This window comes from Myotis brandtii, unplaced genomic scaffold (genome assembly GCF_000412655.1).
Source record: "Myotis brandtii unplaced genomic scaffold, ASM41265v1 scaffold115, whole genome shotgun sequence".
NCBI classification, from domain to species: Eukaryota; Metazoa; Chordata; class Mammalia; order Chiroptera; family Vespertilionidae; genus Myotis; species Myotis brandtii.
Window position 1 is genome coordinate 14,659,206 of NW_005353967.1, and position 24,187 is coordinate 14,683,392.

General features: G+C 45.4%; 1 protein-coding gene across 2 annotated transcripts in view; it reads left to right on the forward strand.

The window, feature by feature from the left end:
- MAP1B (microtubule-associated protein 1B) overlaps positions 1-24,187 on the forward strand; it is a 90,719-nt gene that overhangs the window by 46,276 nt on the left and 20,256 nt on the right. The window contains exons 1-3 of one of the 2 annotated variants that reach the window (XM_005858000.2): positions 16,078-16,159; positions 19,092-19,174; positions 21,800-21,940. In XM_005858000.2, coding sequence (XP_005858062.1) covers positions 21,809-21,940 — 132 coding nt within the window. In that variant the 5' untranslated portion in view covers positions 16,078-16,159; positions 19,092-19,174; positions 21,800-21,808. Of the gene's footprint in view, positions 1-16,077; positions 16,160-19,091; positions 19,175-21,799; positions 21,941-24,187 lie in introns of those variants that run through there. The other variant, XM_005857999.2, reaches the window with a different exon arrangement.

The following is a 24,187-nucleotide window of genomic DNA, read 5'->3' on the forward strand; positions in this document are numbered from 1 at the left end:
AGCCCTACCAGGTGCGGGTCCTGTCCAACCCATTCACTGATGAGGAACCTGAGGATCAGAGAAATTAAATAATCTGCTCAAGGTCATAGCTAGCAATTTGCAGCATCAGAATTTGAACTCAGGTCTGTCTGTCTCCATAGCTTCCTTCACTGCCTCTAGGAGAGAAGGGGCCGTATGCAGTTAAGACTGGAAAAAATGTACTCAGCATCTGGAAGCTCCTGAAAAGGCAGCTAGGCGATGTTAACACAATAAAGAGTATTGCTAAGTGCTCACTTCCTAAGGGCTGGCAAGTAATTAATGATAAGCCATCTCCTAGCTTGGCTGTATATATGAAATTATTTGTTTAAGTTGACATATTGTGTTATATTGTTGATAAACAGCAATATCCCAGTGATTTAGCTTATGGCCTGCAGGAAGAAGTGCCTCCCAGACTCTTAATGTTTATTAAAGTTTGACATTGATGGATCTAGTCATTGAATGATGGAGATAAAAGAAAGGGACATTAGTGAAGCTTCAGTAGGGATTTCAGGGGCCTTACAGTTTCAGACCAAATTCACAAACAGTTTTCCACAGTGTGAGATCCAGGCCTTACTTGTGGTTGTTTAAACTTGAGAAGTGGGGCACATGCAGCCTCTGTCCACATGAAAGAACACTTTCACCTGGTAGAGGATGGGGCACCATCAAGATTATACCCGAATTGCTCCTTCTCTATTGCCTTGTGTTTCTGTGGTGTCTTCTAGAGTCAACATGGGATGACTGTTGTAGATTTGGTGGAGAAGGGCAAACATGTTTTTGAACTAAGGAAGGGAAGGTTTTATCCATTCATTTATCTTCTTTGTATTTTGCTTTTCATTTTAAGCTATAAATGGGACTTTGGAAGCAGGAGGGAAGAGGATGTTATTGTGGATTAGGGACAGGAGAAAAGGGGGTGATCAGTTGTGTGTTCAGAACTACCCCCCCCCCAACCCCCGACAAAAACTTCCTGTAGCCACTTCTCAGCTATTTTTGAAAAGACTCTGAAGAGAACATAACATCTTTAATCAAGAGCAATAGTATTAGTCTTCTACTACATTATACTTTTCTTGGAGCCTATATTTATTTTGGTAGGCTAGAAATAGCTGAAGTTATTTTAGCAACCATGACTATTGTCTAGGAATTGAGTGTAGGCTGGGAATAGCCTGACTGATTACACTGTTTAGAAATAATCTCTCTCCCCCCCAGCCCCCCATCTTCATGGAAGAGGGTTCATAAATGTTCCCGTGGCTGGATTGTTTTGTGGTGCCTTCTTTTATATCAATTCAGTGGCCTCACAATGCAACCATTTTATTCTAGACTGTACTCTTTTAAGTCTGTTGTGAAGTGAACAGGGCTAGTTCTATTCCTGAGACAAGTCTATAGGAAACCTCAAGGTTTTTAAGAAATCTCATAATTCTCAGAAAGTGGAAAATTGGCAAACAGGAGGACTTCTGCCCTGTCCACCTCAGGGGGCCAGAATCCTCTGGTGACTTGCTAGAGGTTGTTGTAGAATCTTTGTCCCTGGAGATCTTCAAGAGCAAGCCAGACTGACCACAGAATTAAGTTAGTGCTCATGGGTCCTGGGCCTTGCAGTGGTACCTGGATGGACGAGTGAGTCTAGCCTTAGGCCCAGAGAGAGTTGGGGATTTTATAGGCCAGAGAGACTGTGGAGCACATACCTGGGTGTCTTCACTCCAGAGCACACCATTTACATCCCGTGGATAGTGAATGGTGCTCCTGGGCCTTGGGGAGAACATATTGCTTCTCTCTCAGATGTTAGTATCTGCACCTTCAAGAATTTCAGTCTGGGTCTGAGGACAGAGAAGAGCCTAACCCTGATCTGGCCAGAGTGTTTGACATGGTGGTACCAAGGGGCTGAGGAGAGAAGATGAACTTCATTGTCAGGTGCACTTGGTTTGAATCCCAGCTTTTTCACTCAGCCATGGCTTTGGACCAATCACTTAATTTCTGTATACCCAGTTTCTCCATGTAGTTCTGAACATACAATGAAGTCAGTCATAGAGCTCTTGTTGAGGATTAGATTTAATGTAATCCACAAAATACACATAGCGAACACTCAGTAAATGGTGGCTGTGTGGTTCCTGCTAGTACTAGTATTGGTGTTACAGTGAAGGGACCAGTGAACTAAAAATGCTTCTCTCTCTGAGACTCTTCTCAACTGATAGGGCCTCTTGCTGCCACAGCCAGGAGTCTGGCAGATGGACAGACGGACAGGGTAAGTTGCAGTTAGTGAAGAGGAATGGTGATGCTCCTGACATCCTCTGCCCTTCTTTTCTACCCCTAGTGATTTCTGCACTCAGTTCCCACGTAGGCTCTGCTGATGGTGTGATGAAAAATAGGTGTTGGAAAAACCAGAATTGACAGCTAGGTCAGAGGCCTTGTGATGAACTAGTACTAACTTATCATCACCGGGAGTGAAAGGGCCTTCGAGTCTGGGACAGCACTGTAGGCAGTATCACGCCATACGATATGCCAAGGCATTGGACTGATTCTATGGAACTTAATACCTGATATTCTGTGATCAAGGATACAGTGTGTCTCTTGGCAAAACTAATATGATTGACACAATGAGTGTCTGAATTGGGGAGAAAGGGAAGAACCATAAGTAGAGGTAGAAGTATTTTTCCCCTATGAAGTCATTGTCAACATGACAATTTAAAGATCTTTTCATGTCCTCTGAGATCTTTTTGTGGTGTCTAACTTGGAAAATCTTTGATGGGAGGCCATGATATGATGGGCAGGGCATCTTCTACCCGACCCCCACACCCCCCATCTCTTACTTCTTGAGGAAAGATGAAAATAAAATGGTGCTAAAGAAAAGGAAAATGTCATTAAAAATAGAAAGTTAACAACACAAAACAAAAAACCCAAAGGCAAAAAGCTCTCTGACTTCCTGAAGTTACATGTATTATATTGTGGCCATGCTTCTGAACTATTTCTAAAGAAATACAAGGCTGTTCACAGCATTCTTGTTTCCTTCCTTTGATTCTATCACCTCAGCAGAGCCCACAGGCTTTGCTATTTACATGTATTGTGAGGGAACCAACACAGTAAGGACTTAGGAAATATTAAATCATGGTCATTAAAAAATACTTCCCACTGCACTTGGAGACCTTTTATGAGTGCACAGGGGTGGGATATTAGCTGCAGCACAGTGAGTACTGCTCGGGGTGAGTATGCTGCCGCGGCGAAGGCTTCCAGTGCAATGTATGAGGATTTTCATTAAATCCATCCTTCAGAGTTTGCCACGAGGAGTTCTTGCAAAAGCAAAACCTAGGAGAGCTGAAAGAGAGGCAACTTCCCAGACATTCTGTGTTAGAGTAGAATTCCCTGCTTCTAATCCTTTTTTTAAAAGAAGGGAGAATGTGTGACCATCTCTATGCCAACAATTTTAGCCTAAGTGGATGATATTCCAGATTTCTGCCATCACTGACCCAAAAAGGTAAGTTAGGAATTAAATTACACTACTTCTCTGGTAGCCCATCTTTGGCTTCTAACAAGGAATCTAAGAAATATCTAGATGAACATTCAAAGACACCTTTTATGTCACTTGAGATGGTATCACTTCATGGGTGAAGGCAGCTGGGTCACGGTGCTGTGAGGTCACAAGGGCCTCTAGGAGCCACCCCGGAATCTGCAGTCCTTTGGGGAGGAAAAGGCTTGTGTGTCCGGCTAGTCACGCCTTATTCCTGCTTCTGCCATTATCTTGCCGTGTGACTTTGGTCAAGTCGCTTAGCCTTTCTTTTCCTATTTTCTAACTTGTGAACGTCCCTTATGATGATCTCACATTTCAAATCTTAGAGATCACTATGTTGACATATTGGTAAGAGGAGTCTTGTCGGAGGTGTTGCTTATTGCAATGTCAAATGTAGTTATAAATCACTGAAATTTAGGTTTAAAAGGGGTTGCTGGAACAGAGGTTCCCAAATCTGCCTGGTGATCAGAATCGTCACTGGAGATTTTAAATCACAGGCTTCAACTCTGGCTCGAGAGATTCGGATTCAGTAGGTCCGGGTTGGGCTCGGCCATATATAGTTTTAACGAACACCCAGTGCTTTTGATGCTCAGCCAGGACCAGAAAGCACCATTCTAGAACTGCTGACAGGTGCCCCCAGCTCCTGGTTTCCTGTCCACCTCCACAGCTGGGGGGCTCACTACCTCATGAGATAACCAACCCTGTGTAGCAGTCTTTGGAAATGTGCCGTGGCTCTCAAGTGCCTTAAATTATCGGTTGATTGGATATAAAACCCATGTGTTTAGGTAAAATACAGTCATTTATTTAATGACTAGATTGAATCAGGTACCGGTGTTTATGAATAGGTAGAATCATAGCTTGTGTGGGATACATTTATGCTGCTATTTTAAAATATCTGACTATAGCTTTTAGTCTAAATCAGTTCTTATTCCTGTCTGCCGCATTTGCAAGGCCTCCTTTCAACCATTCTGCATCCATTATCCAATCAATATGACTGTGCTCTTCTCAAAACCTGGAACTACAGTTTCAACTAGGGAGACTTTGTTAGCCATCTCCACTGATGAATAATAAATAAATGCCAAACATCCATCTGTAAGGAAGCAACAGCTTCCCTCTCGAAACCTGATTTCTGACATCAGAGGCCTCAGTGCTGGCCATGTGCAGCAGCTCAGTGTGGTGTTTGCGACCGTAGCAGTGAGTGCCAGCTGCTCTGGGCACAAGGCATTCTGGGAAGACTCCCCAGAGGTGATATGTCACACCGAGACCTGAAGTATTAATAGGCAGCCAAGTAAATAAATGGGGACAGGTGTTCCAGGCAGAGGGAACAGCATGCGCAAATACCCAGAAAGACTGTGTAGATAGATTGAAACATCCTGGCTATGGTTTGGCTAATGTAGGGAACAGTGCGTAATTTATGAGCTATGTCCCAGCACTTTAAGTCTCGGAGAGTTTTCCTAACATCTTCTCCCAGAGTAATAGCTTCTGTGGCTTCTACAGAGCCTCCTTACCAGGAGCACTACCGTTTCATGATCCACACGAGAGACCCGGGAGGTGAGGACAGCATGTGGACCCCTCTCCAGTGCCTGAGAGGAGACAATCGGCCATTGGAATTGTGGTGGAGAGCATGCCAGGGTCTTGTTATATGAAGGGCACCTGGGTGTAAACATGCATGCAAGTGTGGTCTGGTTCTCTCTCTCCCACTGGACTGAGGCCCAGCAGTTACAGAGCGGTGTTCACTCCCTAGAAATTGCTTCCGAGCACCCAGAGGTGCCTCCCCCATTGTCCCTGCGGCTCTGCGGGGACTGCCTTCAGCTCCTCCACTGTCTGCAGTCAGCAAGACCTTGTGATAACCTGAGGCCAAGCGAATCCTCCCGGGAAAAGTCCAATAGTGACAGCACTTGTCTTTACGGCTGTCCTCTGATAATGTGTAAGGGGAAATGCGCGCCCCAGGCAGCAGTAGCTGGCTGGGTTCCAGAGCCAAAACTGAATTAAAAACTCATTAAATACTTCGAGCCAGTAAAGCTGGCAGGGGCTGGGAAAGCAGGAGCAGAGGAAGGGAAGGGGCGGCATCGCTAGTTGGCAATTGAAGGCTGTGAGCAGGGCGAGGCCCGCCAGGAAACAAGACAAAACAGGGCCGCCTTGCCTGTCACAAAGACTTGTTTGCGAGGACACTAGTTTGGTGCAGCTACATAATGTATGCTAATTGCTATATCCCCCCCCCCCCTTTTTTTTTCCCAATGGGAAATGCTCAGTTGTAAAGCTCTGAAACCAAAGAGGCCATGCAGAAATGCCAAAATGTAGACATTACAAAAAAGAAAAGAAAAAAAAAAGAGGAGGAACAAAGGGCAACACAGGATCTGAATTTACAAAATGGCTTAGCACGCTGCTAACTCAGCACCTCTCTTCCATGCGGGCCTATGGGAAAGAAGTGAGCAGAGGCTGTGGTCTCCTGTGTGATCCAGCGTCTGTCCCATAGTCTGAAATTGATTAGTTGGATTTTTTTTAAACTAGAAGCAAAATTTCACCTCTAGAAAGAATAAAAAGTTAGCAAGACGAAAGCCCAGGATAGTTACTAGAGCTTCCAGTAAATATTAATAAGAAAGTGTGAGCTGGTTCTTTCCCTGCTTTTCTGGACAAGACACCATAAGACTCAGATGCAGCCCTGGCCAGGTGGCTCAGTTGGTTGGAGAATCATCCCATGCGGGTTCGATTCCTGGTCACTACACATATCTAGGTTGCCGGTTCAATCCCCAGTCAGGGCTCCTACTGGAGGCAACCGATCTCTCTCTCTCTCTCTCTCTCTCTCTCTCAGGGCCCCTACTGGAGGCAACCGATCTCTCTCTCTCTCTCTCTCAACGTATCATTGAGTGACGATTAAAAAAAAAGACTCAGATGCAAACTGAGGAGGGCACAGAATTGAGCCCACTTAACATAATCATCCATTAGTAGGAAAGACTCACTCAGACTATTTTTCTACCTGTCAAATCATATAACTCTAGTGTTCCATTTGCTACCCTTGCACAACTGTTATTCTTTAAATCAAATAAAAACAAACTAACATATTAAAATAATGGTTTTTCTAATAAAGCTTATCTAAGTGCACAGACATTTTATATTGAAAAAAAATGGGCCAAGGGAGAGAGATATATTTTCAATTTTGACATCAAAATCCCAAGGGTGGAAGTATTGCTAAGTGGACTTCTTATCTTTACCTTGATAACCCTTAATTTTGTTATAATTAAAAAAAGATGTAATTTACTCTTGAAAGCAATTTTATAGACATGAGATGTTTAGGAAATTTCATAATGGATTTGATTGGATCTGATAGGAAGGCAATGCAGATATTTTCCAGAACAACAGAAAAAACACATTAAAGCATCAGATTATGTCATTTAAGAATTGTGAGGAAAAAAAGGACATAAATTTAAGCTTCAAACCTGACCCAGAACCCACATCACAGTGTCCTTGGTTTGGGGTCCTTTTGTCCTTGAAGGAGCTGGCAATCGGGAACAAGGTTAGATTCTTCTCTTGTTGGACCACTGGACCTCAGATACCAGGTCCAGCACTGCTCACCTCTCTTTGACTCCCATCCTTGTCCAACTCTTGCTGTTCCTCCGATGCCCTGAGCCAACCAGGGCTCAGGATGACTTCACTCTTGCCTCTCCAACCTTTAATTTTGAATCCATGCATTTTCCTGATACCTGAGTTTAAAGCGAATTGGGACTGTCCTCTACAGTCTTAATGTGCTGCCTCACCTTTCTAGCTTCTCCAGTGACAGCCTCTTTCTACTCCAAAATAAATGGGAACGCGTTCAGTGCTGCTTTCTGGAGCAGAATCAAATGTTCTTTCTTTCAGTCATACTCCAGAACGTCATCAGTGGAACCTGATTTAGTCCATTCTCCAGAGCCACCTTCCTTATCTGTTAGCATTTTTACTAGGACAAAACACATTATTTTATTTGTGAGAGAGCAAAGAATAAAGCATCATAAGAACTTTGCTTAACATACGTATGGATAATTGCATGTATCCCAAGTGTATAAATACATAAAGAATAACCAATAGAGAATAATGCAAGATAGGAATGTAGAACATGGTATTATGCATGCTGATTTTCTTAGGAGAATCTATTCTCATGGAAATGAAAATCTGCAGATATTTGCAAGAGCAGATTTTCCCAGAATTTCCACTAGAGCCTTCCTCTCTGAACTCATTCTAAATCAAAATTTCAATCTTTCTTCAAAGAAGATAGTGGAGGGCAGAATTTACTTGCCTGCTTGCCTGAATCACTTCTGCATCATAGGTTTTGGACCTTTGTTCTCAGGAGAGTTCATCTGATGGTTCAGAACACATCTCTCAATGTCTTGAAAATGCCCCTTAGTCAGAGTTGATTGAATCTGTCAGAAACATATCTCTGCTTGTTAAGTAAACATTAACTAATTATGTGGCTCTGTACTTATCCCTTGCTTCCTACATCAAATTTTCCTAACTCTGCAGATGTAGTCATTCACCCACAGGCTCCCGGAAAGGATCAAGTACGGTACGGGGATATGCTGTGGCACGCCATTGATGGTGACCTTGTGAAGACCTTGTAGTTGAATATAAAATCAAAATGAAACCTTCCTAATAAATGCTCCTTTTTAATTCTTTGAGGAATCATAAGAGGGGCCAAATGACCAGAAGCAAAATTCAATGTACTTATGAAAACAAACAAACACAAACAATTCCTAACACTTTCGGACCTTTTTTTTGGTCCTAATCACATAAAAAGAGCTAAACAGTGTTTCCTTTTACTTATGTATGACAGTGGACTTTGTGCTAATGATGACACAGGCATATATTTTTTCAGATCCTGAAAGTAGATTCCTGATTTACTCACTTCTATAAGCTGAATTTCAATCTACTTAAATCCTACTTAGAATTTGATTGGGTGTTTGTGTGTAGCTACGGGGTATCCATATTTTCAGTTGTCCTATTTCGCAAAACCATCAACACCTGCAAGCCTGTAGGTGGAAGGCTGTAAGTGGAACTTCACTCTGGGTCAACAGACAATACACGTAACTGAAAGCAAAGAACAGGGACATAAAGAGGAATTGGGCCTGGGCCTAGATGTGGGTTGATTTGCCCTTTAGCACTAGTGTAGGGGAGCCCCAGGTCCATGAGGACTGCGTGTACTTTTCTGGGCAGCCCAAGCACCCAGCCATGACCAACACGGGCACAGTGTGGAAAGTGCAAATATACTAGTACACGTGCTGATGCCGTCAGTATGTGCGAATGAGCCATCTCCACCTCCCCCTGCTGAATAAGGCAGTATATAAATAAACAAAACTAAAATGAAAAAAAAAAATCACAGCTCCTTTGGGCGATGCCAAATACTTTAAAGACGTGACCAGACTTACTCATACCAGCCCCAACACAGGACCCGAGTATCCATCTGCCTTCCATTACTTGTTACAGAACTTTATGCCAAATACTTTAAAGACATGACCAGACTTACTCATACCGGCCCCAACACAGAACCCGAGTATCCATCTGCCTTCCATTACTTGTTACAGATGGTGGCAGTGAAGGCCCCACTTCACCTAAGAAGTGGGGCCTTCAGGTCCCTTGAGCCTCCTCCTCCCGGGGCAGGATCTGCACTTCACCTAAGACCAGACCTCAGGTCCCTTGAGCCTCCTCCTCCCGGGGCAGGATCTCGACCCTAGGAAGTCCCTTCCTGGCAGCTCACCCAGCTGGTTGCGGTGCCCTAGACTGACTCGGCCACTATTGGGTAGCATTGCCCCCTCGGGACTTTATTGGGGAAAAACCAACTCATGACATTTTCCTCTGGCTAAGGGCTTCCAAGGGGCTGGTAACTAATAGATACCAGGTATGATATTGGTTATGTTAGCTGTTTGTATTTTTCTTTTCCTGTTTCCTTTTCCATAGCCAGTACCAAAGGGATTCATTTGACTTTTGTTTTTAAGGCAGCTGGCTTTGAGGGCGAGTAGTGTGATGATTTGGTCCTGAACATTAACAGAGGAGGAAGAAAGGTCAGCCATTTGCCTGGATTTGATCAATGGCTGGAGTTTGATGGCAAATTAAATGTCAGATAAAACTGTCAAATAATTAGAGAATCGATACTTACCGGGAAAAGTTGTTTGAGCCCTTAATGACCACATTGTTCCCAAGGGAAATAATTCTAGCAGTATGTTCAGACACTAGGATAGCATCACATAAAAACAACGTGAGGATGATTTTAAATAAGGCGACTTACCATGTTGTTATTGATCAGTAGCGTATTCATCATCTACCCTGTCTGGCTGCTCAAAGAAGGCACCAGAACCATCGATATCACCGACAGATTGCAGACATGCAGCCTCAGGCCCCACCCCCGCCTCCTGAATCAGACAGACCTTCTGAGGGTGACCATTCCTTTATCTGCACTTTTAGTGAGTAGCTCAGGTGGTTGTGGGGCATATTATGTTCTTTTATTTTATTAAATTTACTGGGTGACATTGGTCATATATTACGTTCTGAGAACTGCCAGCCTACAGTCTTTTTCTTCAACCAGGCAGATGTCTCCCAGACAGGAAATAAAGCCAGGCCCACAGGCTAAGCACTGTATCAGAGCAGTGGACGTGTAGGTCAAAGTGAGTATTAGATTAGATAATGTCTTTGGAATATTCTGCCTCCACTCTCCTGTATGCGAAGGTGGGTTAAGTTTGCAAATCAGGACAGCACTGAGGTTCTAGGTCACCTGGGGCTGGGGGTGAAGGTGAGCAAAGAAGGCGTGGCACCATTATTTCTCTCATGCTTTTCTCCATCACCTTTATGGGCTTTCCCCGGCTTTTGCCCATCTTTTATTTATTTTTTAATGTTTTCAATTGATTTTTAGAGAGAGAGGAAGGGAGAGGGAGAGTGAGAAACATTGGTGTGAGAGTGAAACATTGATTGGCTGCCTCCTGTATGCCCCCTACTGGGGATCAAGCCCGATATCCAGGCATGTGCCATGACTGACCTGACCAGGAATCGAACCGGAGACCCTTTGGTGCACAGAACAATGCCCAACCAACTGAGCCACACACCGGCCAGGGCTGCCCATCCTTTAAATAATGGTGTTTCCCAAGACTGTTCTCAGGAAAAGGCTCTTTCTGTGTTCTCCTAGACCTAGAGCATCACCTGAAAATACGCTGATGCCTCCCAGAGCTGTGCCTCTGGCCCAACCTCCTGCCCAGCAGCGGACCCACACTTCTGCCTGCCTACTGGGCAGAGCCACCTGAATCTTCCACAGGGCCCTCAAACTCAATGTGCCCCAAACCAAACTCATTCTCATCTGTCCACCATCCTCCCTTCTACTATGGCGTATTAACCAAGAGCCTGGGCTCTGGGCTCTGGGCACTGACCACCTGGGCTTCCATCCTAGCTTCACTACGTACTTTCTTGAGCAGTTGCCTAGCTGCCTTAAGCCTCGTTTTCCTCATCTGGAAGATGGGACTAGTGCCCTCCTTATGGGCTTAATGTGCAAATTAAATGCGATAACCGCACATCAAGAACATAGGCCAGGGCCTGACCCAGGGCAGGTATTCAGTATATCTTAGCCATGTTTATTATTCATTCCTTTATCGAATATTGACTGAGCTCTCACTGTGTATCAAACACTACTTCTGACTTGCATTTCCCAAATTAGACACTGTCCAAACTCTTAGGTCTCCCCATTAAACTGTCTTTTCTCCAAGATAGGGAGAGCATCACATTCATGTTTTAATCTCCAATACTAGTTTATGAAGGTAGCAGTAATTTGCCTGAATTCAACTCCAGGAAACTGTGGCCTTTGTAAATAATCCACATCATTTTACAAACGGGAAATACAGCATCACTTAGAAAGGCAGGAGAAGACCGGTGAGATTAAAAACATTCTCTGAAACTTCTTTTTTCCACTCTCTTCCACGCTAACCCTTGTAGGCCTGGGTTCTCATTCCTCTGCCTTGAGGACTTTACAAAGGGGGTGCGGGGAGGAGAACATAAGAGAATAGATTAGGCAGTAGAAAAACCCTGAAGAGAGGATTTAGAAAGAGGGTGAGATGAGAACCCTGCGAAAGGAATCAGACCTATTGTCACCTGGCATCCCACCCCCAACAAGTTCTCCTGGGGTGAGCAGTTGGACCCGGAGGGGATGTGAAATGCAAAATGAGCCTCCGTGTACCACCAGGAGCAAGGCTGCCCTGCCTGTCACGTGAAGGTTCAGTTTGTCTCTGCCTGTAGTGAACACATTCAGGACAAGGAGAGAACCTTGGAAGTCTGGGGTATTTAGTTGTTTGCTTTTCTGGGCATCTACAAGACAGAGAAATATAAATCAGAAGATGGCAGAGAAACCAAGGGAAGGATGGGGTGGAAGGACTAGCAGACACGTGAAAAAACTAACCAATGACAACAAAAAGGAAAACTAGTTAACTCCAGGAAATAGAGAGAAAAATAGGGGTAGGTGCAAATTCTATAGCAACTAAATTCTCTGTAACAAAAAGACATCTAAGGTTAAAAAAAAACAGTCTAATTCCCAAGCAATGATCAACTTATTACATTAAAAAAGTTTTTTTTTTGTTTTGTATTTTTTTTACAAAGTCTCCTGATCTAGTTATAATGGAATTCCAGTTCTTATTCTCTTGAAAAAACAAGCACTAAACATTTGGAGAGCTATGTGACACGCAGGGACATACATCAGAGATGAAACAAGTGCAGAAACAACAAAATTTATTTCCAACAGAAAAGAAACGCCATTTCCAGGAATATCAGGGGGAAAGTGGGAGAGAACTGGGCTCCGATTGTTCAGCCGAAACAAAGAGAGAATTGGCCTCAGGGTGCGTGTGGGAGGCCCGCGTGCCCTTGGAGCGGTCAGCGATTCACCAGCGTTGGCTGACCAGCATTGGCTGACCAGTGGCTGACCCGGCTGCATGTTTACCTCTTACAAAGGGGAATCTTGGCCTCACACCTTGAAAACCCTGATTTTGGATGAAAACCTTAATTTTAATCAGGAAAAGATGGAGAAAAGAATAGTGTCTCAGCCTTGGTCATGACTGGCCACGTTCCGCTCTCTCAGCCTGTGAGGCCTTGAGCAAGTCACTGGAACTGTGGTCCATGAAGAGGGGATAATAATACTTGTCCCCACCACTTCCCAGGAATGTGAGGAGGATTAAATGAGGTACGATCCAAGGATAAAATGCTCTCTATATGTGTAAGGGTTTCCTGCTGTGTTCTTAACAATGGGCTGCCTGGAGTTCAGAGAATGAGGAGCCGTTACTAAACACCTACTAAACACCGCCATACATTCACCTGGCACCTAGCTATAATGTTGATCCAGGTAGGATAGTGCAGGCACATGGAAGGTGCTCCAACATGTGTGTGTGACCTGAAAACCAGCGTGTTTCTGTGGTCTTCCTACCCATGTCCCTTGCTGCCTCTGGGACAGCTTAGGAGGGGCCCTTTTTCCAGCCTCAGGCTCAGAGCTGCAAGAACAGACAGATGGGACAGATAACAAGTTGATTTTGATGTGTGGGAGGGCCGGAGGGTGGGAAATCAAACTCCCTCCAGCCAGGAGTTTTACCTCCCTGGAGGGGGCATCTGTACAGTCTCGGGTAACAGCTGACTTTCGTGTTCTCTGCCGCCACCTGGTCTTTGGGGACCCGTCTCCCAGCACCGGAGTTTTCTCGCACACGCCAGGGGCTAAGTTGTCTAGTCCTGCCTCGTGGTCATTCTTCCACCAGGTCTGGAGTGATTTCTTGTGCCAGGGAACAAGGGGAGGCTTCTGTGAGGCCAGGCTCCTCCGCCCTCCACCTGGTCCCTCCTCTGAGCCCTCACTCTGGGCACCTGCGAAAGACCTGCTGATTGTGGTCTCCCAAAGCCATGTTCCCCTGTGCGTCTCTCTGTTTTTCTTGCTTAGAAATGATGAGGTGGGACAGAAGGAGGCAGGGAGACCATGCAGGTTCTTGGGAACAGGCCTTGGTGCTGCTTGTGAGGTTCCTGACTTGCTCGTGCCCTCCAGGAGCCTGGGAGGCCTCGTCCCGAGGTGGGGGCTGGGCCAGCGCCTGCTCTGGGCCTGGCCTTGGTTATGAGGGACGGAGGGGCATCTGTGAGGGCTCCTGAAGAAGAGAGCTTCACTACAAAACTGCTGATGCGGGTGACTCTCCTCCCTCCACACCAGCACCCGTTCTCTTCAAACTTGCCCCACCTCTTAGCACACTTGTTTGACATTATTATGTGGATTCCTGCTGTAAGGAGGCCTGGTGTTATTACAAACGAGAGACTGTTATGAAAAGCTGCTGGGAGAGTTGCTGGTAATTAATGTTTAGTTCCAGTACTGAGGACTTTTCATTTCTTGCTTTCGTCCATTTATCTGAATTTAGCTTGAGGAGTGTTTATTGCATGTGGGATTGGAGGTGAGATGTTTCCTCTTTGCAAATCCACTTTGGTGAAGATGCAGAGTTGAAGAACACTCACTGCTCTCATTTTCCTTCCCTCCTTTTCTCCCTCCCTCCCTCCCAATGATGACAGACTTTAATGTCAGGACATTTTGTGCTTCTGGCCTTTTCTTGGTCTACCAACTCTTACTTTTAGCTAAATAATCCTAGTCCTTCATTACCCCACACATTTCCCTTTCTAACTCTAGAAACTTCTTTAACCCCAAGATTTTTGCTTCTTTACATTGGAAGCTTTTCTAATGCTGAGTCACAATGTCAGATGCCTTTTCCAAAAAGAATCCACTCTGGTTCCACCTGGGCAAAGGCGGTGGGTGAAGATGGGGCAGCGGCGGGAGTTGGGGGCAGAGGTTGGTGGGTGCGAGGGCCCTTCTGCTGGAGGCCCAGCCATGACTCAGTTCTGGTCACCTCCATCCATATGAATGATTCAGAATCTCCCTCATCTTCTCCCTTCCATACTGAATACATACCGACGAAGGCTTTCTTTCTTCTTCAATTCCTATTTCTGGATTATGTTGCAATGTATTCATTTTGCAGGCAAAGGGAGTTATAGAAATAAACTTCTGGATTGTGATCACTAATGGGAATAGAAATTAAATATTTATCCTTAAGACATACAGAGTTATCGTTCACTAGAAGACAGTTTAAAAGGTTTTATTTAGCTTTACTAGCTATTATTTTCGTCAAGGGCTTTCCCCCTTTCTCAGCGCAGCTGCAGCGTTTGGTCCAGCATTCTCTCTGTTGGGCCAGGCTGCTTCATTCAGCAGCTGCCTAACTGGGCTGACAGTTTTGGGTGTTGCTCTGGCCCCGACAGAGATGTTACAGCCTCTTCAGTCACTGTGTTCTGGGCTGATGGGTGTGGGAGAGAAGCGTCAGCTGTGTAAGAGAGAAGGTGCCAAGTTTACGGAGGTTTGGTTGTGGCTGTGCCTCAGGACTGGGTGACTTTGAATCCAGCCGTGGTCAGCGTCTTCCTAAACCAGGAGGGGGAGGGAGAGAGGAAGATTAGATTAAATGCATATAAAACTGTGAAGAGACCCCATAAGCATCCTAAAAATTATATACCTAGAAAATGACATTTTGTTTTAAGAGATTTCAAAGTCACCTGAATATAGTAAAACATAAGCCACTAGAATAGCCCAACCTTAAAAGACAGATTCAATGTTCAAAAGGAAAAAAAAAGACCCAGCAATAACAGGCTTATTGAGTTTCAAGCATGGCCTTTTCGTGCATATCGTGCATATCGACAAAAGTCTCATTGTCTCCAAGGATCCTGCTGCCTCAGGGGGTCCCCGACCATCCTCTGTTGTTTCTAAGGTGGAGCAGACCCCTTTTTCTGTGTCACATAACATCCCCCGCCCCTCCCAGCCCCTCTCCAGGATGGAGCCTTCACAATTACACTGATTTTGTGGGGGGCCCTCAAAGCCTGTCTTTTCAAAGCAATGATGACAGTCATTTCATCTCAAACCCCGGCTTTGGCCTCCCTCAGACCAGTGCTGAGGGGAGTTACCTATTCGTGGGGCTGCCTGATGGTCCCCCCCCCCCCCCCCGCTGTTTCTGTAGTATGCGATCTGTAATGGTGGAGAGAGCGCTGCAACCGGCTTGTCTTTCTTTCCTGGGAACTTTTTCTTTGAAGCAATTGAATGAGACCTTTTCAGGCGGGGGTGGCAGGCGGCCCCTCTTCAGAATGCCTGGCCTGCTTCCCAGTGTGAAACATTCCCCAAATATGCAACTTTGTAAGCGTCCCGGCAGCCAGAGCTCAGAGCAGCCTGCTGCCAGAGGCGCTGGCATCCCGGGGGGACGCAGGATGGGGGCACAGCGCCCCGGCCCCTCCGGCAGGCCCTGGGTTTGCCGGATGCCAGGAAGGCCCGGCCCCTGGTTACGTCGCTGGGAGAAGAATCTGGCCAACAGTTGGGCTGTGACAAGAGCTTGAAGCTTGTCTCTCTCTCTCTCTCTAAATCCCCTCCTTCATTCAAATTCAATCCTATAAAAAGGCTTTTGTTGAAGGAGCAGCCAGAGTATTTTGGTGCACGTCTGTGTCAGTGTTTCCAAAGTGGGACAGAAAGAACATCCTCAGTTGAAATCCTGCGCAAGCAGGTCTGAAAATTGACTGGGAAGGAGTGGAGGTCACAGCCACTGTCACATGGCATTTGTTTTGTTTGGAAGTGATGAAGCCACAGAGGAAAGGACCTTCTTGTGGATGGTAAGACGTCCCCTGCCAGGGAGTGTCCGAGAAAGGGCACGCTGGGTGGGCCGAGGCTCGGGCTGGCTGGGCTGTTGCTTAGATGTGCATCTGGAAGGATGCAGTGAGCAGCTGGGGCGGGTGGAGATCGCTTAGGAAAGAAGGCGGCTCTGAGTCCTTTACCATCTCTGGGGGAAGGAGCCCAGTCTGCTTTGGGGGTTCTCGCAGTGTCCTACAGCAACGACTACCCTCACACTGTGGCATTCTACTGCCTGAAAACAGGTCCAAAGTTTGATCAAGGAAACGACCTTTCATTTCTCCTGAGTCTTAAGCTTTTGCTTAATTTTGTCTCAACTTAGTGCCTTAGAAGCCCTGAAGTCTTTGTTTCACGGAGGCCACTGATGGAAGGACTTAGAAAGCAGACAGTTTGCTGTGTTTCGCTGGTTGTCATTTTATCATTTGCTTATTCAATTGGATCTTCTTTTGCGTGAGCTTTAAATGCATATATTTGTCAAAAGCAAAAGCACCCAAGCCAAAAAGCGATGTCCAGCAAATTATCGACTCTGGCATTCATACATGGGCATTCTTTCCTATGACTGAGTTGAATTCTTTTTCTTGAGGCTCAGTTCTTCGCCTGTCCAAATTGTGTGACATTGCTCTGTTTTGGGGTTTCTGTATTTTCAGGCATTGGGAGTAAAGGATCATACACCTTCTCTTAAATGTACCCTCTTTTATGGAGGTGTCCTGCCACCTTTTCTTTTTTCTTTTTGCTAATATTCTTCTCCTGATGCTTCTTGCTTCTTTAAGCACATTTCTGATTTTATTCCTCTGGATTTTCCCTAGCTCTTCCTTGGCATTTAACGCCTGTGCCTTGTTCGGGTCCTGGCTCGACCACTTACTAGTTGTGTGACTTTGGGCTAGTTAATTGTCTTCTGTAGACTTCATTGTCCTTATAGTAAAAGGGAACATGGTTCCTCAATTCGTGAGCTCTCCTGGGGATTAAATGAACTGGTATGTGTGCAGTGCTTAGAACAGTGCCTGACATCATTATTGTTTAGTTTGGGCTTCTTCCATGTCTAATGCGGGGGCCACTGGGAAATGTTACTGTTAGGAAAGAGAAGACAGTGGGAGGAACAGGCTTGATGATGCAGTGGTGGTATTTCATCATGCTGCCGTTTCCATAGCAGTGCTAGTCCCTGATGAGATGAAGGGGAAAAGCCCTAACTAAGCTGTGTACCCTGGACTGCTTTTTTTCCTGTAACCTCTTTATTGAGATTCGCATACCATACAGTTCACCCATTTAAAGTGTACTATTTAATAGATTTTGGCATTATTACATTATTAATTTTTAAGTTCTGGTAAAATATATAGAAAACATAAAGTTTGTCATTTTAATCATCTTTAAATGTACAATTTAGTGGCATTAATTACATTCACAATGTTGTGTAACCATCACCTCTTTTTCCAAAATTTTTTCATCACCTCAAACAGAAACTCTGTACCCATTAGGCAGTAACTCTCCAGTCCCTCTCTCCCAGCCTCTGGTAACTTCTAATTTGCTCTCTGATGCTATGAATTTGCTTATTCTAGACATGTAAGTGACATTATACAGTATTTGTCCCTCTGTTTCTGGCTTCATTTAGCACTATATTTTAAGGGTTCATCCTGTTGTTGTATGTATCAGAACTTCATTCCTTTTCAAGGCTGAATAATATTCCTTTGGTTGGGTATACCATATGTTGTTTCAACCATAGGTGGTCACCTTTTGGCTATTGTGAATAATGCTGCAATGAACATTGGCATACAAGTATCTGTTCAAATCCCCACTTTTAATTCACCTAGGAGTGGAATAGCTAGGTCATATAGTAGTTCTATTTTAGCTTTTTGAAGAAACACCCAATAATTTTCCTGGAAAACAGTTGCTTTTTGGTCATTCTCTCTTCTTGTATATATCTCTCCTTTGGTATCTCTCTCCCTTAGATTCTATTCCATTTCCTCCCATTTGTCCAAGTTTCATTGTATGTCAATCAGCATACATGTTCTTGTCTCCCCTCCCAACCATGTGTCTCTCTCTCACATGTCTTTCTTTGTCCCTCATCGATTGGTAGAGCATATATCACCCACTCTGGCTACACGTCGCCTGATCATTTTCATCTCATTGTCCAAGGAGGGGGAGCCTTTGTAGGTCATCCATAGGCCTCAGTCCACTTCGGCTGGAGGTGGTTTCAGCCACAGGATGCCCTAAAACCTCTAAGGTGTGGGAAGTCGGGGATGTGGAGTCACAAACACGGCAGAATTCCAGCCCCCCTTCAACAGGCTTCCTCCTTCCCACAGCACCTTGCTGTGTTGTTCCCTGTCCAGCAGGAGAGTTGTTCTCCACTTTTCATTTGCTCCCAGTTTCTCCACTTTTCTATGAGTAAGAGAATTAATGAATGAATACCCCAGCAGACTGTAAGCCTGCCTCAGACAGCCATTCTGCTTGTTGGGCTAATTGTTAGCCCAGGTTTCTGAATGTCATTCATTTCACAATAAGGCTCCTAATTAATCTCAGCACCGTTCTCACCAGAAGAAAGGCTGATACACAGAAACATCCCCAATTACCATGAGAAAGGAAATGTCAAGAGCCCCGTTGAGTTTTCCTGGCATCCACCCCTGTCTCAGATGAAAATTGCCATTAACCCACAGGCAGCCTGGCGATCAACCTTGGAAACGAAGGGGTGATGAGAGCCTGAGGAGCCCCAGACCACACGGACCCCGTTCCTGGAGGAACCTGCTGGGGCCTGCACACTCTTGTTTAGTAACACCGATTGTGTTTCCCAAGACGACGTGGAGAATCCTGCTGCGGTGCCTCGTCAGAAGCAGAAATGCTTCAGCCGCCCCAGAAGCAGGCGGGGCGGTTTTAATCCGGAAAAGCTAAAGGTCTCCTCTTTTGTCTGTGTTTTTGTGCCTGCAGGACAAAAGATCCTTCATCACCGAAGTGACGTGTTAGAAACAGTGGTCCTGATCAACCCTTCAGACGAAGCCGTCAGCACTGAGGTGGGCATTCAGCTCTGCGGGGTCTGGGCAGGGCCTCACACAGCTACAGGACCCAGCTGACCGGAGGCACTGGGGCAGGTGGCTGGAGAGGGAGTGGGGAGAGAAAAGTTCTTGGTCCAGGATGCTGGGTCCATCAGTGGCTGGTTCTCTGTGTCAACACCACCCCAGACTGCCCTTCCCAATAAGGACAAAGTGGAAGAACGTTCTGGAACTGGAATATCTCATTGAGGCTAGTGGGTAGAACTCTTGTGTGTACATGGAGGGTGTGCTGCTGGGACGGACTCTGCTAGGGTGCAGCAGGGGGCATAGATGGCAAACCCTCAGGCTGGGACATCAGGACCCAAATTTGAAGAAGAACGGCATCTCAGATGTGAGCCCCTTCAGATCCATCCTGCCCGACCCCTAGTCACTGTCGAGAGGCAGGGGACATGGCGGTCAGGAGCGTGGCCCGTGATGCCGACGCCTGGGTTCTTCCACTCATTCGCTGGTGGCCTCCATGGCCACCTCTGTGAAATGGAGATTGTACAGTGCTTACATTTAATTTGCATATTTAGTGTGCTGCTTAGAAATGTGAAGCACTTAGAACACAGCATGGCACATAACAACTGATCTATAAACTGGCTATTCTGATGAATAATAGTACTGTTTCCATCATATGAAATTTTTGCCAGAGAGAGTAACAGGTTATTTCAGAGACCACTATACGATACGAACTTGGCTGAAGCCAAGAATCTCTGGGGACCTAAGCCAGAGGACTTAGTGTATCTTCGTTTACTGTTTCCTTTATTGAGTTGCTTCTTGGACATTGAAGTAGCTATAGGCCCTGGGGAGGGGGAGGGACTGCATTACCTGAAGAGTCTCTTCTGCCCATGCTTTGAGCATCTCTGTGATTATAACCTTTTTTAATTTAAATCGAGATATTTTACATCCATACCACTCACATACCATGAAATTCATGCTTTGAAAGTGTGTGATTTGGTGGGTTTTAGTATGTTCACAAAGTTGTGCAACTATCCCCATTAATTTCAGAATATCACCCCCAAAAACTCTGAACCCATTAGCAGTTACTCCCCATTCCCCCCAGCTGCAGGAAACCATTAACCTACTTTTTGCCTCTATGGGTTTACCTATTCTAAATATTTCGGGTAATGGGAATCATACAATATGTGGCCCTTTGTGCCTGGCTTATTTCATTTAGCATAATGTTTTCAAGATTCATCCACATTGTAGCATATATCAGTACTTTATTTCTTTTTATGGCTGAATACTCTTCCATTGTATGGATATACCACATTTTGCTTGTCCATTGATCAGTTGATGGGTTTGGGTTGCTTCCCCTTTTTGGCTATCATTATGAAGCCTGTTTTTTGTTTTTTTTTTAAATATGTTTTTTGTTTATTTTAGAGAGGAAGGGAAAGGGAGAGAGAGATATAAACATCAGCGCTGAGAGAGAATCATTGATTGGCTGCCTCCTGCATGCCCCCTACTGGGGATATGGCCCAAAATCTGGGCATGTGCCCTGAGCAGGAATCGAACCCTGACCTCCTAGTTCATAGGTGGATGTTCAAACACTGAGCCACACCGGCTGGGCACTATGTAGCCTGTCTTGATCCCACTTCCTCCTGCTTCAGATTAGCAGGTCCTCTTGGACCTTTCTGACAATCCATTAAGGTACAAAGTTGAGGCAAGTGATGGGCTATCTCTCTCTCTATAAAGAATAAGGAAGTGAAATATAATTTGAAAAAAGCTGTATACCCAGCCAGACATCTGTGAGACGTGGAAAAGGGAAAAAATAGGAAATTCTTTAAGGAATTCAGGCTTGCTTGTGGAACAGGTGGGGCTGGAATAATTACTTCAGTATATGTGCGTTTCCTTGATTCGACTGGGGGGCTGTTGGGGCAGTGGGTCCTCGTGGCCTGTTTACCTTTGTGTCCCTCCCTGCACGGAATGGACATAGAATGATTACCTTGAGGCTTAGAGCAGCATTTCTGCTAAAGGACAGGCTGGCGACCTGCCACCTCAAGTTCACAGAGTTCTTTAGTGCACACCATTTACAGTCCTATTTAAAAGGTTCCGTTCAGGGGCAGCCTTTTGTTGATGTTCAAGGTTAGGTACCTGCTGATCCCACTGTAGGCTGCATTGGGAGCTCTGTGTTTGGTGTGTGGCTTGGAAGGAAGGGGATCCTGTATGGGAGGGGCTGACTTGGGACCCTAGTTGGAAACCTGTTTCCTGAGGCAGCCGTGGTGGGACCTGGACTGTACTCGGTGACTCAGCCTGTGAGATGTTCCTAAGGCGCAGACCACGTGCTGCTAGCAGACACAGCTGTGGAACAAATCATCACCAGCTATGGAGGCTGCTTTGAAAGAGACAAGGAAACTAGGGGGAGAAGGTCAACCACCGCTACTGTCTTGGTTGTAGCCAGACTTGGAAAATCGCGGTCATGGGCGATCTGGTGACCACAGTCGTTGGCTCTGTCCAACTCCCCAGGGGGGAATGAATAACCAGGGAACGAATGGTTTTTGTTGGCAATAAACTCAGGATAGGGCGAGCATTCCCAGAGCTAGCCCTGTCCTGAGGTGGGACGTGGAAGCTGCTGTGACTCCTGGTGCCTGTGCTTTGTTGCAGGTGCGCTTGATGATCACCGACGCTGCCCGACACAAGCTGCTCGTGCTGACGGGGCAGTGCTTTGAAAATACTGGAGAGCTCATTCTCCAGTCCGGCTCTTTCTCCTTCCAGAACTTCATAGAAATTTTCACCGATCAAGAGGTGGGCTTCTGTCTGGGAGTATCTAAGCTTTATAATTGCGTTGTTACTGTTGTAGCCTCAGGCTGCTCTTTGAAAGCACTCAGGGGAGCTAGAAGAAGGGGAGGGAATGTCACACCTCCTTTGAAATAAGCAAAACCGTGACTCATCACCAAAAGAATTTAGAGCACTCATCTATAATTAATCGGAAGCATTCTTAATGGCCGGAGATACAGATGGAGGGGTGTTGGAACAGTCAACATTTTACGGATGGCAAAAAAGATGGAAACATTTGAAATGAACCAAAAGAAAACCCAGGTTTCCTGTTTTCTGAAAGAATATTCCAAAAATCCCTTGGACTTTTGGTAGGATTTAACTGCCCTGATCTCTTTCAGTGCTTGAACTTCCTTTCCCTGATCTCATTATTTCTGATTTCTTTTACTTTTAATGCCTGGTCCCAGTGTTTGAACTTGGGCTGTTTTGAACAGCCCCCAAAAGAGAGGGCTCAAGAAAGGTCTACAAGTAGGAAAATTGGGCAGATTCTTGGTTCATGGTTCACATTCATGCTCCAAGAAAAAGAGGGTTGAAGAAGCTGGGTCTTTAATATTTCTGATGCGTGTATCTTATTCAAGGACGATACTTGTGAGGTATTGAAAACTAGATGATGATAGTGGGATTTGGGAAAACGCGAGTGAAGATTTTGATTTGGTTATGTCTGCTGGAGAATTTATCCTGGCTGGGCAGCTTCTCTTTCCAAAAGAATGTGCCTCTTTCATTCTGTTTATTTGTTTATAGTCGTTACAGACACGTTCAGGGCTGTCACCGCAGCAGGTTGGGGCCTGCCCGCAGCTGATAGCAGATTTCCACTTGGAGGGTTGAGGGATGTGCTGACAGGAGGAGTTACCACATCTATTTAAAACCATCATCCTGAGAACTTCCTGAGATGGCGGCCTCTCGGCCTCCTGGGTGTCGTGAAGGGCCATCTGTCTTTCTGCATTTAATCTTCCTGAGGCTGCGCTTCACAGAGAGGTCGCTGTGTACTTTTCATCACTGGCAAGAGCTGTAAATAAACTGCCCAGCTTCATCTGGCTCACCTGGAGGCTTCTATAAAAAGACTGGGCAGATGACAGAACCATGTTTCACTCCCCACCCACTGGGAGAGAAGGGCTAACAAAATGAGAAGGAACATTTTACTTAGCGTTGTCATTTGGGTTCGGAGGCAGACAGTCCTGGCTCCTCACAGCGAGAGGGGGTCACAGGGCCCTGTCTTTCTCCAGAGGCTGTGATCTGTCTTCCTCTAAGGCATGTCTATTGCACCCACACAGTGGAAAGGCTTTTGTTCATTGCACTGAAATTCCAATCTAGAACTACAATTCTCACTCTACCTGCCACCTCAAAACTGTCAGAATCTTTTGCAAGATTGAGTTCTCCAGTGCATGTTGTGCCTGAGGGCGTTTGTCTGGTAAGTCAGAGGTTGCACACATTATCAGCACCTTGCCCCGGGGAAGGGAGAGAGCTGTAGGGGCCTGGAAATTGCCCTGTGGCCTAATAGCACGGGTGGGTGTGCACTGGCCTGAGTTCAGCCTGACCCTCAGCTCATTTATATGCATGGGCACCTCCCCTGCATGCCTGTGCGGTTCTGCAATTAGTTTCTGGTGGCTGGCTTCTATCCCACGTCATTGGTTTGTCTTTGCCATAAAATCGAACAAAGGATAAATGTAAAGAAAAGGGTTTGTCATTGCCCAAATCTTAAATAAGCAGGTATCATAATTCATCCATTTGACCCCAAATAATATCCCTCTCTCTCTTTAAATAAGGCATAGTATTATGAAATTGCTACTTAAATCGTTTTTTTTATTAGCCCACAAAGTAGAATTTTAGCACAATAGGCTGTGCACATATCAGAATTTACCCTCAATTACCAAAGAAAAAGAACCAGATTTAAATGAAGAATGTGAGTTCTGTGTAAGGGCAGATTCCCAGGGTTTGCAATCACTGGGATGGGCTCTAAAGGACATACACCTTTATTATACTCAACCAAGTGTCCTTTAGGCCAGAGACTCTGCCATAGTCTCCTCTGCTTGCCCCATAACACCACCAATTATTTTGGAGAAAGTTATGTTCAACACAAAAGGATCTTTGGAGTTCTCCCTAACAGACTACATTAGTGGGCTGGTGGGGGAAGACAAGAGAAGGGGAGAATGTTGGGTAGAATTCACTCTCCCTCTTGCCACAACCAGAGCAACTCGGCCTTTATTCCTTTGGCATTGT